Raw genomic sequence first — 15,891 nt, 5'->3', positions numbered from 1 at the left:
CTCACCACATCTATTGGCTAAGCTTCTCTGGGGGTATGTCAGGATAGAACACTTGTCAAGGAAAAAATGGACAGTGAAATGCATCTGTTTTCCTTTTTTTGACAAAAACCAGGAGACAGCAGAGGTCTTCTGTAAGTGGAGTATGCTTTTTAATAACCGAAATGGGAAAGGGTAAATAGTTAAGACCCTGTAATGGCAAAAAGAAGAATCATGCAGGAATTTAAGTGTAATACTGTACTGCAAGTGACAGCATAATTAATGCCTCTGTGGCACACACAATTCACTTAAAATATGATTTACAAAAAATGCTTTAGTAACTGGATCTCTGGGAGACTGCCTAAAGAAAATAACATCAAGCTCATTTTTGGCTGAGTTTCTTGGCATTTTTCTTTGTTTGTTCAAAATGAGCAGAGAAGAGGTTGCAAGGTTAGGCTCCCCAATTCTATTATGACAAATATTAAAGAATTAAATGGTAAGATTTATGAGTGGAAAGAGATGATTCATATGAATATCCATATAGACGAACCACCTATTTTTCTTAGATTGTAACCCTGAAGCTTTCCCCATCTGTAAAAGATCAAGTCTAGTAATAACTATCACAGCTACCCACTGCAGTTAACTAGTTCTTATTAGCATTAGGATGCTTTTAATTCAAATCCCACAGGCATAATTACAATATTATTACCAGGCAAATGAATCTTTAGTTTACCTCTATTCATTTGATGTATGTGAATATTAATAAAAAGTTCTGCAAAAAGTGTGCTCCCAGCATATGCAAAGAAGGTAAAGGAAATACGGTGTTCCAAAGCAGAAGTAGTAGCCGTACTCAACAGTAAATTTCCATCAGCGTCTTCTCTGCCACAGACTTGGTGCTCTTTTCTCATTTGTAACAAAGAAGCTTGAATGATGCTGTACTTGAAACGGGAATCCATTTTTATGCAAACTACTGAGGCATTGTTTCATTTTCTTGTAGAGAGAAAAAGGTCGGTCTGCTCTCAAATCTCAATAAAGTGGTCACCAGGGCAGCCGCAGTAAATGCATGTGACCCGAGTTCAAGTCCCTGTTGTGACAGTGAGGAAGCTCACATGTCTCTGGCCACCTCCCCAGGGGTAACTTCAGGCACTGAGCTCATGGGCAGGCAGCAGGGCAGCATAACGGCTATTCTGCCAGCTCAATGGTATGAAAACATTTGGCCCTGTAAGGTTCTTCAACACTGATGAATTTTTATTCAGGAAGATCAAGGGCTTTTTCTCTTGAAATAAACACTTTAAAGTGAGAAAATGTGTTGTTATAAAATCCCCAGTTGGCTTCAGTTTTAAGGAAAAAGTTGTAATCTGCCACTCGGTTACAAAGAAACAGACAAAATATGCCTTTGCTTCATGACCATTGTTGTTTCCCATGGTATCTTGGCATTATTAGGTTTTTTATTTCTCTTTACAGAGGAAAATTTCATAGAGAGTGACTGCTGAATTTACAGCGCTCCTAAATACATTTTTAGTTAATTTTTAGGAAACGAACAATATGGTTCAGGTTTCTTCTGCAAGACTTGTATGCTTGAAGTACTCTGATTTAAAATGTGCAATGTAGAGGGATGGAAGTATAAAAAAAATCCAACAAACAAACAAAACCTAACCCTTTCTATATTATTTTCTACATAGAATTTTATTTCTATTTGATTTAGTGCAGTATCTGTATATGTATCTCTATACATGATAGCTGAGAACCAGGAGGAGCAATTCAGCGTTAGCATGTTTATTATGCCAATGAGTATTGTACTAATTAGACTGTACTGTTTTCTGTACTGGCCAAACGAGGTATCTCGGTATTTATAGTTGGTGCTGTATTGTTTTAAGAGACTTAAATTTTGCAGTATCTTTGTAATTGTTCTGTGACGGCATAGCTGTGTTCTGATAGATGAATTTTGTCTCATCTGACAAAGCCTTTTTTGTTTTATTTCTGCTTAAAAACTCACTAAGATAAAGATTTTTTTTCTTTTGCAATGATCGTAACGTCAGTCCAGAAATAAGATTTTCTGTGTGTATGCAAAGTTGGTGGTATTTAAAGATTGATATAGCTGCATAAAAACTACCAGCAAAATGTCACATTGGTTGAACAAAGGTTTATTCTTAAATGAAAAATGCATTTTCATTTAAGGTCAGTAAGTAATTGGGTATGCAGTTTGTGAGGAATTGCAGTGAATGCATAGTCTAGTTAAGTCTTTTTAGAATTTTTTTTTAAATTATTTTTCTGTGACCTCTTAGCTTTAACATGGACATGGAAAATTGTGAATTCTCTTTTAAAGAATATAAGAAGCTGATGGAGATGTAACCACTTGACAAGGAAAATAAAAGCAAAATATTTTATTGAAAACATCAAAATAAGTGAGTAGCATGAATACTGTCAATAAAAAATAAACACAGCTAATTATTCTTTTGGTAAGATATATATTGAAAATTACGTCCTTTCATTACCGTGAAATTTTCTCATATTTATTTATATAAGCAAGAAACCTAGTGATTGACTCTATACATCTGTACTCTATGTGAAGTATGTTTACTCTAATTCAGATTCTACTCTTGCCTACCTGAGAAGGGATAAAAGCTCAGTGGTTCTATACAAGAAATCTATCTGAGAGCTCCATGTATTACATGGCAGTAGGTAAAAGAGTATATGTCAATAATTTGCAAAATTGCTAATTTAGAGAAACAAATCCAACTGTATTTAGTGGGTGTAATAAAGACAGGAAACAATCTTCATGTTTTATTTGTACAAGTATTACATAAAGTGTAACAAGATGTTCTGAAATATCAAAATGCATTACTGATTTACCCACCAACTGTGCATTATTTTGCGATTTGTTCCTGTTGTATTTAAAGAGTCAATAATGTTATATAGTATGTTTATTGACATAATATATTTGATGGTCTATAAGCAGTAGCAAATTAGAAGTATTATAATAGTTTAAAAGAGGACATCATGTACTCCACAATTCCCCTTAATGATATAAAAATAAACGCAGTATATGGTACTTGTGTGGTGTCATTTTATCTGAGAGTCTTACTTTTCTGTGTTACCATCATGGATCCTAGGGAGCCTTTTGGAATAAATGGAGTTAGACTGGTCTGAAAGTACTGGAAGACTTGTCAAAGAAAAGATATTATGTTTTGAGATTTTTTTTTTTTTTTTTTTTTTTTTAATGTAAATGAATATGGCCAAGGGTAGAGATGTCATTAGACATTAACGCAATACTGGTGTTTACATGGTGTCTGGTGTGATGTGAACAAGAGGGGGTTATTTTAGGCACAAATCTCAGGAAACCTGTCACCTATTCCAGGTTCTTTAGGTACCCGAGGTGAATGTTTAATTTCCTTTTGTATGTTTGAATTACCTACTCTGAAAAAAAAAAAGGGGTGGGGAGGTGTGTGGCATGGACCTCTTTACTTGAAGGTATTTGGAATCTACAACTGAAAAGAACCCATATTTCAAAATATTGTATATGTGTGAATTTAGAGGGGGAAGGAGAAATAAGGAAACAATTTATAATCTATTGAAGTGTAATCAAATTACCAAATTCCCTATAGTTAAAAATGCCTGGTTGACTCAGTACTTGTGGTATTTTTTTACTAATATGCTTTTGAAAATGTAGTTTATATTATATATATTTAAAGTTTATTTTAAAAAGTAATATTAAATCTATTTATGCTTTAATAGGTTCCCAATTAAGAAAAAACAAAAACAAAAAACCTGTGACCTTTTCAGAGATACTGATTTAAAATTTGATTTGGTTCACTGCTCCAGAACTTATTGTCTCTGGAAAGAAATTGTTTCAGATTGGGCACACAGAATTAGAATTCTACAGGAGTTGCTGCCTTTTATGAAACTGTCAATCTTGGCACTAGTTTGATCTCATTCATAACATCAGAACTCCAGAATGCTTATGTTGGTTGCTGAAATCACAAAGGTACTTAAACAGAATGCAGCAAATTTCACAGGATGATTAGCAGAATAATGTAATGGGAAATTTTTAGGCATCTCTAAGTAATGAAATAAACATTGGCTCCTATAAACATTTACCAAAGAAGGTGCAGACCCTTTGTATTCCACTTAATAGGAGGCTTAGTTTGATGGGCATCTTAAAAATCACTTGGGCTTAAGGTGGTCTAAGTACAGTCAAAATCAAAGTTTTATTCAAAATTAAAAATGGACATGTGCCTATCTTCAAAATAGTACTATTCTTTATAGATGGTAGTGTGCTTAATATTTATTAGGTATTAAGTATTTTCTAAACCAGCTTTTTCTCCAGTCTACCTACCACAATAGTCTTGATCTTCAGAATTAATAATTTTGGTCTCTTAATATCGTAAAATGTTAGTAGTCAAATAAAACTTCAGGGTCCAAAATATTCAGGGAAATGATCTGATTAATCTGGGATAAACTTTTTATTTCCAAAGTATATTTCTGTGTCCTCTACTGTTCTACTAGTCTATATGCTCTTCTGATGCCTCTTTCCTTAGAATTTGCATTTTTCTCTGTATTTCCCATTTTATACAAAGGTAAAACATGTGATGCATGAAGAAATTCTGAATTTTGTCTCATGAAGACATTTTGCTGGTGTAAATTGAAGAATTTGTTGTATATGTTCCTCTTTAATAATTTTCTTCAATACCTGGCAGAGAACCAGGTACCCTGCCACCATGAGCTTTCATGTTCTTCTACTTATTCTCCAGACCTGCACTAAATTATATTTAATAGTAATTTCTGTATCACTGTTAATTCTGTATTTGTTATATGCATGCATTATCCATGCATGCAAGCACTTGTGGTTTTGATTCTAAAAACTTTCCTGGCCTCAACCAGAGTTGGCTGGATCTCTTCCTCATTCTTATTCTTGGTTGGTGTGCACAAGAGGTTGTTTTGTCACATTTTCCATCACAGCTGGAGCAGCTGAAGTCACTACTTGTTAAGGCTCCCTTTTCTTCCATCTGAAATTTTCTTGATATTCCAGGAAGCAGGAGAAAGAATATTTTAAAGCATAAATGTTGGATTCAGCCTAAATTAATGGAAATGTCACATTTTCAAGCTCATAGTAGAAGACTATAGTGGATTCAGAGGAGACCTCAGCTCAGTGGCCTTGCTGTGTTAGAGCCAGAGGGAGCTTTGCTATTGATGTCCTCTCAGGGGAGCCAGGATCTCATTTGGACTCGTCTCCTTCCATTTAGAGAACTGAGGTTTTGTGTAGGACGTTATTCTCTGAATATGGAGAAATGCATTTACTGGCTTGGCGGTAACAAAACTTTTGTGGAAATGCGGCTATTGGCAGATATTTTTAGTTGGCCTAAATGGTTTTATGATGCTGCTTGGCAGAAAGAAACTGCCACATGCTAGTGAAAAAGTGGCTGCATTTCAGTTGTGAATGAAACTGTCTGTACAAAGTTACAGATCTTACGGGTATTCTTTCACATGTATCAATTCATACGTGTTACATGATTAAGGCTGTTTGCATATAAGAGTGTGAAGGGGGGTTGGTTTTGCTGATTCGGTACTAGGGCAAAAAATTAGATATGAAGAGGATATTTTTTTCCCTGATGATAATGAGTGTTAATAGAATATTAAATTGCTAAACTTCATGGTTACGATTTAATGTAAAAATAAAATAACTAAGGCCAAAAATACTAAAACAAACAGTCGCTCCCCCCCAATTATAAAAGGTTTTCTTCAACTTAATAAGTGGCATGAGGTCTTCCAGAGAGTTTGCAGTGCTGAAATATAATTGTTATGTAAGGAAGCACTCCTGGCAAATAAGATTATTGTAAAAAAAAGGTAAATAAATTATGGTTTTTTCCACATAAGTAGATATACCAGCATCACTGGGGGAACGAGTCTGAGGAATAAGCCTTGAAATGTCAGTTGAAGATATATGAGAATAATAACATAGAATAAGAAATTGCTTGCACCATCTACTCATTTGAGTGTGCTAAAGAAACTGATACAAGAAATTGTGGAACCACTGACTCTTGCCTGTTAGGTGTTGGTTTAATCTTTTTAGTGAAATGACAGATGGAAATAAGATGACTTTTTTGTTGGTTTGTTGTGTTGTTTTGGTTTTTTTTTTGTGTGTGTGTGTTTTGTTTTTTTTTTTTTTAAAGAAGTTCTTTTAATTTGACTTTGTTACCTGTTAAATTAGTAGAAACTGTTCTGGAAAATAGATTTAGTTGGCCCATGAATTAGTATAATAAATGGGGAAGCAGACCTGACTTTTTGAGATTTTAATCATAACTCAGAAGTCTGCTGGAAGAGTCATCAGCATGTGAATAAAGATCTGGTTTGTGTAGTTAACTCAATTTCCAGAAAGCTTTCAAGAAGGCCTGTCATCAAAAGCTTTTAAAAAATGAGTGGGAAAGTCTTCTCTTAGATTAATGGCAGATTAGGTGTAGAGTACAAGAGATGTAAGTAGTCATTTATTAAAGGAAGAATTATGCTTCCAGAAGGGTCCAGAATAATCAGAATTAAAATGGAGTATGAAATGTTGCAGAAAGATCTCATCATTCCAAATGATTTAAAGATGAAAGGCAGTTGAGATTCAATGTGAGCAGGCACAAAAGAATACACATGGGGAAGAACAGTCCTATTTTTCTAGATGAGGAAAGAGATACTTAAGATATTGTGCATAGTTCCCTGAAAACACCAGCTTAGTACTTATCAAAATCAAAAAAAGTACATACAGTTGAGTAATTATCCTGATAGTTCTTGCAGGGCTCTTGATTAATTAGGTACAGGGACATTGTTCCCAAAGTCTGTTTATTCTGATTTTTGTGACACTTGATTTTAGGTTTGTGATTGAATTTTTTCTCCTTCTACAGAAAACATAGTTGATGTGGGGGTTTTCTATAAATCTTGACCCTTAAGAATAATTTTGAATAACTACTTAGAAATTAAGGCAAAACAAAATATCATAAAGCACTTGTGTGAATGGATGGCTAAGCTGCTGCTCGAGTGCTACATGGAATCCTGACTACCTGGTTTAAATGAATAACATAGTACAACTGAAAAGGTGGATCATAGGTTTTAATCGGAGATACAGGGTGGTTTATGGAAGAAAGGAGGTATTTCTGAGCTTCAGAGATGACAGGAGATGTGCAGTAAGCACGCAGACTCATAAAACCGTGGGAGACGTTTAGAAGATGAATAGGAAATACTCCTGTCTTTTCTTAAGACAGGAACAGTGACATTGTTCAGCAGCTGGTTTGAAACAAAAGGAAGGTTTGAGGGATTGGGTTTTTTGTTTCACTTCGCTGGTTTGTTTTCTTTTCATGAACATATAATTTATTTAGAAATATCACCAAAGGAGGCGTGGTACTGTGTATATGAATTCTGTCTCAGGAAGAGCCATTAAGGAGAGAGTAAATGGAGTAATTATATCAGGGAAAAATACACTTAAATGTTTGTTATACATTTCCAGTCCTGGATGCTGTTCATTATTTCTGCAGGTTAGATACACCTTGTGCTTCACCTGGTATGATCGTTCACTTTTGCAGTTTATTAATCAAGCTGCATTCCTTTAAACTGCATGCTTTTTATTATCACTCCTGAGGAGAGCAAAATTCAGCTGAAGCAAAAAAAAAAAACCCAACATTAATTTGCTTATTCAGTATTTCACAGTTAACTGACAATGGGATCATTATGAAGAACATTGTTTATTTAGCTCTATATTCATCAATGTCTGAGGTTAAAGTAGCATAGCCTATGTAGTCTGAGTGTTACCCTCATAGTAAAATATCAGTTGAATTCTAGTTTTCAAATGGATATAACTGCCCTAAATTGTTCCAGTAAGATATTTGTTGACATATTCCATGTAAGTGAACTTAGAACATAGTATAGAATTACTTAAGATTTTATGAGAGTTATTCACCCTTATTTATCATTATAAGATCAGATCCTGTGCTCCTGAAACTACATTTGACTTCACGATCAAGAAATTAAATATAGAGCTGTTCCTTTAGAAATATCATTTGAATGCTGTAGCTGCAATGAAAGAAGATGCACATAATGATGTCTGTTGCTGACATGACCATAGCTTCCAAAGCTGATTCAGGATTTTATTGATTTGTTTTGTTCCTACTGGAAAGATACCCTGTAGTGAGACTCTGCTTGTGTTGAGTGAAGGTGGCCGTTGGGTGATCACTCTGAGTTGCCATTTTATGCTTTAATGGGAATTTCTGAAGCATGGACTTGCCCTTGCCCTTGTACTGGGCTTGAGGAGCAGCTGGCAGGGCAGTGTGACATGAGAAGCAGGAGAGTTAACAATGACCATGGCCTGCAGTCAGCAGCCGCTCTTTGGGAGCATTGTCAGGACTCCAGCCAAGACTAACTGGACTGGCACAGCACCAGAACAACAGATGAGCCAAAGAAGCAAAATCAATGTGCTTTGCACATGTAAAGAATTGCAGCCAGCCAATTCATTTCTCTCTTGGTGTGATTGAAAGGAATTAATATGACAGATATAAATTGATACAATATGAGCTAGAGTGAACACAGGGAAAATAAAACACTGGAAAGTCATACCATGTACATATGGTACCATGGTGTAAATACATCAGGGGACCATTTCTCAAAGATGGGCCAATGACTTTTTTTTTTGACACCTGAAACAAATAATGCAGTCTCAGGTTTTCTGCCTCATGTTAAGATCATTAAGACTGTCATTAAAACAATAATAATAGTAGCCAGTAAAAGTAATCATGATCTGACAAAAAAAAAATAATTCTGAAAACAGTCTGTAATATCGAGATGTCTACTCACATCTAATCTCAAGTATGTAGATGTTTTTACTTTTAATAAAACTGTGCATGTCAATATGACACATGTTAACACAAGCAGGGTCTCACTTTGGAGATAGATAATGGTAATTCTCTACAAATTTCAAGATCTGCAGTAGTCCTTGGTACTTTTAAGATGCCAGGTGGTATAAAGTGAACTGTAAAAGACATCCATAACCCTGTATGTAGTCTAGACTCTTATATTGCTGGCATAAAAATATTGTATGTGTTAAAATAACCTGTGTTTTCTCTGAATGTTCCAGAAATTTATTAATTTTGCTGTATGAATCTACTGCATAACTTAAAAGGAAGCTTCAACTATTATGGCATTTAAGTAGCTTTCTGGCCCTGATATTCAGTTTTGTTTCTTAGTTTGGTTTGTTCCAGGATGATATTTTTTAAGAAACTACATTCTAAGTAATTGCTGATTTTTGCATTACCCTAAGTTGGTAAACAATCTGCTTAGCGTCTAAAATTCAACACATTTATCAAATGAGTTTTATAATATTCTAATTTTATGGTACTATTTTGGCAGCATATTCTGTTTAGTATCAAAGTAAAATTGCACTGAATTTATCTTCTATAATACTTGGTTAGTTCTGTTTATAGCACTTTGATTACAGTAAGCACAATATGCCTATTTGTTGCAAAGCATGAAGAGGTGTATAAAGTAAGTTTTCAAAATGGAAATGGTTATGCTTTTTGGCACTTATGCATAACCTGCTGCAGCTGTCTTCACACACACAGTACAATTTGTCATCTTGTGACCTGATCTGATGAGAAACAGGTTTGCTATTACGTTTAGCATTTTCCCAGATGGACAGAACTAAACAAAAATAGGAAAATACAAGCACGGAGACGTAACAATTGCTGTTGTAGCCTACGACTGAAAATAAGTAAAAGGGTGATAATTTGAAGAAGTAAAAAGATGATAATTTGAAGAACATTCTGACCATAAACATGTACAATAATAACATCAGATCCATAGTGAATATGCAGCTAAATCCTGGATTTTTGTTACAGTATCAGAGAATATAAGTGAGGAAAACACAATGGACATTTTGCACACCGCTGCTTTGGCATTTTTATAAAGTCCACCTGGAATTTAGGCTACAAACCTTTTTGATTACCTTCATTTAATAAAAGAAAGTAGTTTGAAGACACAGCATTTTATTTACAGGGCATGCTGTGTCAAACGGTTCTCTCTAGGAATGAACTGTTAACTGACTTCTCTTTATCAAGTATTTCTAGAGCCTTGGACAAGCCTGTTACGAGTACGCTCACTGCAATGGAGAGCAGCATTCTTATCCGCTTTCCTTTTCATAATGAGATCAAGAAAAACATTCATAAAAAAATGATAGTATTATAATGCATAATACTGTATGTAATAATTTATTAAACTCAACAAAATGGCCTCAAAGTCATTTGTATACAGATAGCTTATGGACACATGTAACCAATATGTGATCCAATTATGTGGAGTAGTGACTAAAATTTTCATAGCATCCATGTTCTCATTGAACCAATAACCTTGATAAAATATACAAGTATAAACTCATTTTGCAGAACAATAAGGACGCACAGTGTCCAAGGATATTAATTTTGTAACTAGAAATGGCACATGTTACCTAGCAGAATTTTAAACCTATTGTCATTTAATTGATTCTGGATGGCACTTGAACTCTGCTATGCTTATATGCCAGGAGTGTTATTCTTTTACATTCTATAAATATTGTAAGAGCTGCAAAACCATGAGAAATATTTCGCATACATGATCATAACCAGCATTATAAATAAGTTTATTTTTCTAAACACAGGTCAAGTCTCTACTGGAATGTGGGGATAGTGAAGAGCCTGAATTTTGCAGCCCTGGAGCATTCAAAGTTTATTAAAAAGCCCTACTTTATGGGGGAAAATATTTCTTCCAGCTGTAGACTCTGAATGCACTGACTGCATGCTCTGCTAAAAGCCAGCCATCCTTCTTAAGTCCCTTCCTCTTTGATGCCTGTTTTGTGACAATTCCTTAGAAGGGAATTCTGGTTTTCAGGTAGTTTATTTTTTACTAAAAATCCCCATTGGATTGCATCTCCTGTTCCTCATTCACCTTGAGAATCTTTTCTCAGCAAACTTCTTGGTCTTTCCATAGCACCTTGCACTGTACTACAGTTTCACAATAGATAATGAAACATTTCTGGCCTCCTAAGGAATAAAGGTGATCTGTTTCGAATTCATACTCTTTGATACGCATTGCTGTTTGCCCCCAGACTAATAACACAGCATTCCACCAGATTTTCCTGCCCCAACACCTTTCAGTTGCCTTCTCCTACATTTGTATCCTCCACATAAGCCTTCACTGAAATATTTTGGCTCTTGAACAAGAATGTGATTTTTGGAGCCCTCTCTTTCCCCTCCCTAGCTTTCATTAGTTGCTCTCTGGAAGAGCTGCGTTCACTGTTTTGGCAACAGATAGTTGGTTCTATAACAACTTTTATTGTGTTAGACTACATTGAAACAAATGTATGGGATATTGAAATTACCCAAGCCTTTCCGCAGTCAACTACTTTTCTCTCTTTTATTCCTGTATGGTATTTTCTTTCTTCTATTTGTTTTCTCAGTTGGTATTAGATCAAAAATGTCCTCAAAATATAATAGAAACATAGAAGCAACACCAAGTACCATTTGTCTTTTCCTTTTTGTCTTGCTTTTGCAGAACAAATTATGCTTGTGCAGATACCATGTAGCAAAATGGGATTAAAAAATCCTAATTCAACAAGAAAAAGCTCTCTGCTGCTTGAAAACCCAGTGTGGTGTAGAGTGGATGGAATATAGACTATGTTTATTATTACTTATTTTACTAAACAATAACCTAAACATTTGGGAATTGCTAGCATTTCCCTTTTACTAGACAATTCTGGTTAACTCCTGCATACGCGTTGATGTGCCTGTACAGCAAGTTGCAGAAAAGACCCTGTCTAAGGACAACCCTTACTGAGATGCTTGAGCGCAGATGAAGTCTTGTTTGGTGGCAATGATTGTAGCACCTGCATTCTGCAGTTAAGTTTACCCAACTGCTATCTTAGCTTAATACTGGATATTATGTAAGCAAGGGATGGAAACAATAGATACTCTTTTCTCTACAGCTGGCAAATGCATGAAGGATATTGTCCAGGCCTCATACTCTCGAGTATCCCAGAACAGTGGGTCTCCCAGAAATTGCAGGATGCGCTTTCGCTAAGCTCAAAGGTCTGCATGGAAGCTGATGATGTGGGCTATTGATTTACAAGAATCATGTCCCACAGGCCCATGTTAATTGGAGGTTCATTGATATGTGGCAAGACAAGGGAAAATTTACCTTAGTCCTAGATATTTTTCTCTAAACTGTAATGACAGTTATGGTCTATACCATATGAAAGTTGTTGCGTGGAACGTACAAGTTAAGTGCCTGGAGGACTGTACTGCACAAGAAGGGTCAGTCCTTTGTGTGGGTGAGGAAGGTACAGCTGGGTGCATGACTGCTTTTTCTCTGAAGATACGCACCATGATTTTTAAGTCTTTGGAAGCTCTGTGAGGCAAAACCTTTCTTCAAGCTCTCCCTAGTTCAAGGGAGGCCTTCATTGCCTTTTAGACAATACCTAGTTACAAAGCTCACTTCAAAAATCTTTCCTGCTCTAGTTACCATACACTGTTACAGGCCTTATTGCTGTATTTGCTTGTGCATGCTTTCTAAAAGCTATTTTTGTAATAATCTTGGTTATGGTAATTTGTTGTTTTTATTCTTCCACTGTATATTCCACTTACTTTGTTCTTTTAAAGTTAAAAAGAGGAAAATCAGGAGATAACAATGTGAACCATGCTGACAGAAAGAACTCAGTATAATGTAACCAGAAATTGCACAACAGTTAATGCTGCATCACTTTTAAAACCCTATTTTAAATTAAAGACCTTACTTTGATAAAATATTAGTGTTCTTCATAATTTATATTTTTATAAGCAGATAATTTTACTAACTAGAATGTTAAATATGTGCTAATAATAAATTGTGTGCTGAGGGCTGTATTTTGAGATGTATTAGTATTTTATTTTCAGCTAACTTTCCTAGAATCATTCTTAGTAGATAGTAAGAGTGAAATGCTGCTTTACCATAGCATAGTTTTTCCCTAGGGGAGATAGTACAAGTCCTTGTTCTTTTCTGAACTGGAATATTTCAGGATATCTGTACGTAATAACGAACCTGCTTACACACTACTTCAGTATCTGTCTGCCAGAAAGCGGTTATATTTTTTTTTATTGTAATTGTAAATATTTGGGGGCTTATATATGAGTATTCTGTTTCTTCTTCCAATTCTGTTAGAGCGGATGATAAGCAATATAATTACTTTGAAAGGTAATTATTATAACTGAACATTTAACTGAGGAAAATGGATTTCACAGTTTACTTTTTTGTCTAATATTTCTGTGTTATTTGAAGTTACAAACATGTTAGTGTTGACAGAGTTCAAGTTTATCGCACTGGTTATACCTTTTTGAACTCCTGAGTTCTTCATGGTCTAAATACATTCTGCACTTTTATACTTGTTATCATCTGTTAGCTAGAGGTCTGATCTTCTTATTTTTTAAACTAAGGACAAAAGTGTTGTGCAAATACCATTGTATTCCAGAAAGTTTTCTTGTGGCATAGCTTGTTTTTTCTTCAGAAAATGATACTCCAAACCAGTACATTCCCCAAACATTGTAAATAAGTCTCTGTACTAGGAGGATGTAAAGATACGGTGCTTCATTTATAGTTGTATGACCAGCTAGTTGTATGGTTAGTTTTTTGGGTTTTTATTCTTCAACATCTCAGTTGTGTCATGAGTTTCTCCTCTTGGATGTTTATCAGAACAGGGCAAAAATATGTGATTGACATTTCATCTCCAAATAAGGTGTTTAGACTTCATAGAATCATAGAGTCAAAGAACGGTTTGGGTTGGAAGGGACCTTAAAGGTCATCTAGTTCCACCCCCCCTGCCATGGGCAGGGACACCTTCCACTAGCCCAGGTTGCTCAAAGCCCCGTCCAGCCTGGCCTTGAACACTGCCAGGGAGGGGGCAGCCACAGCTGCTCTGGGCAACCTGTGCCAGTGTCTCACCACCCTCACAGTGAAGAATTCCTTCCTTATCTCTAATCTAAATCTACCCTCTTTCAGTTTATAACTGTTACCCCTCATGCTATCCCTACAGTCCCTGATAAAGAGTCCCTCCCCATCTTTCCTGTAGCCCCCTTTAAGTACTGGAAGGCCACTATAAGGTCTCCCTGGAGCCTTCTCTTCTCCAGGCTGAACAACCCCAACTCTCTCAGCCTGTCCTCACAGGGGAGGTCCTCCAGCCCCTGATCATCTTTGTGGCCTCCTCTGGACTTGCTCCAGCAGGTCCATGTCCTTCTTATGCTGGGGGCCCCAGAGCTGGGCACAGAACCCAGACTTACAAAACTCACAAAATTACATGGGGACAACTTACAGGCTGCCTCAGGGACCCGGGTTTGGCTACAGTCTTAGCTATTATGTTCATTTTCATGCAAGTCAAATTGAGTTACAGTCAGGCTAAGTGATACCTATTTTCTTTCTTCCACCTTGTTAATACCAGATTTGCTGCTTTTTTTGGCTGATGTGGGACAAAAGAAGTGCACATGGGAAGGGTGCTTTACGTGTCCTGTGAATGTCTGTTGTGCTTTCTTTTTCATCCAAGATCAAGAGCTCCACAATAATGCTTCTAAATTGGTATTTTTCTAACGTTGTTTTGTATGAGTAAAATTACAGCACTTCATAGCTGTTCCTTAACTGAAAAGGAATGACCTGATAGGATCTTCAGTAAAAAGGTTTAAAAGATTCAGAAAACAATGAAATGGACTTCTGTGCAGGGAGCTATCCACATTTCTATGTGATGTCCCTGGATGCATTAATTTGTTTATGCAGCAACTTAGAATATGTTACTGAAAATACCACACATGACAAAGGAGAATTGAGTTTCATTACTTGAAGGTAATTATCTCACACTATGTGAAACAGCCTTTTCTTGTCAAGAGCAAAGTAAAAGTGTTAAGCCTATTATAACATCTCTTTTGATGTTTTTGTAGGATGGAATAAAAGATGAATGCTCAGTGCTGAAGGTGCAGCTGAAAGAGAGAGATGAACTCATAGCCCAACTTCGTGAGGAGCTGGTAAGCAGGAGAAGCAATTTTTATTTTTAAAGTTCATTTACATGATAATGTCACTCATCCAGACCAGAAACTAAAGAAATACAATTTCACACTAGTTACCGAATACCTAGCCTAAGGCTATGTTAATCATTTAGATAAAACACTGATAACAGTGACTGTACATTTCCAGAGACTTGTCAGCCCCTGAAGTGGCTACTGTCTAGATGCACTGCTAGTAGAAGTTTCTTTTAAAAGGATTGTGTTGACAGTTGTCTTGCAGTATCAAAGAGGCAGAGAAGTAGCAAAGCACTGTATGCATATGCTAGAAATCTTGAAGGGCCATGCACATGTTCTGATGAATTGTGAATACTTCTCCCATGAGCTGCTTTTCACATCTATAAGATTGCTCAGTAGAAAATAAAATACTTTTTCTCCATAATGTCTTTAATTGAAATAATAAATATTCTTACATTTGCTGAACCTTTCTTTAGCATATGAGCTACTAATGCTTGAGTACTACCATTTTAAGGATAGACAGAATACTCTCAAAGGACTGAGAGAGGTAACATTTGTGGTATAGCAATCAAAAAAAACCTAAACACATGAAAATGCGTTTTATTGTGCTATTAAGACTGTACTAACATAGTTTTTAAATTCTGATTTTGATGGAACATAATTAAAACATGTATGTCTTCAGTATTTTTTAAATAAAGGATGGAGATTTTTCCACCTTCTCTCTCACAGAGAACTTAAAGACTGAAGAGAAAGCATGTAGGGTGACCACATTCAGGAAGATGTTCAGCACATATATTGTTTCCATGGAAGTTGCAGGTGTGCAGGCACCTAGGATTTTCTGTAAGCATTTGGGAGGTGGGGTTGTTTCCTTAATTAGATCTTAATT

The 15,891-nt window shown here is 35.8% G+C and overlaps 1 protein-coding gene across 2 annotated transcripts in view; it reads left to right on the top strand.

The window, feature by feature from the left end:
- The window catches only part of LOC141960316 (serine-rich coiled-coil domain-containing protein 1-like), a 381,350-nt gene that overhangs the window by 34,109 nt on the left and 331,350 nt on the right, over positions 1 to 15,891 (top strand). For both annotated transcript variants that reach the window (XM_074905573.1, XM_074905574.1), the window contains exon 2: positions 14,928 to 15,011. In XM_074905573.1, the coding sequence (XP_074761674.1) occupies positions 14,928 to 15,011 (84 nt within the window). The remainder of the gene's footprint in view (positions 1 to 14,927; positions 15,012 to 15,891) is intronic.

Source organism: Athene noctua, chromosome 4, assembly GCF_965140245.1.
Source record: "Athene noctua chromosome 4, bAthNoc1.hap1.1, whole genome shotgun sequence".
NCBI lineage: Eukaryota > Metazoa > Chordata > Aves > Strigiformes > Strigidae > Athene > Athene noctua.
Note: the sequence above shows the minus strand (reverse complement) of the source record. Positions and strands in the feature narration are given on the sequence as shown.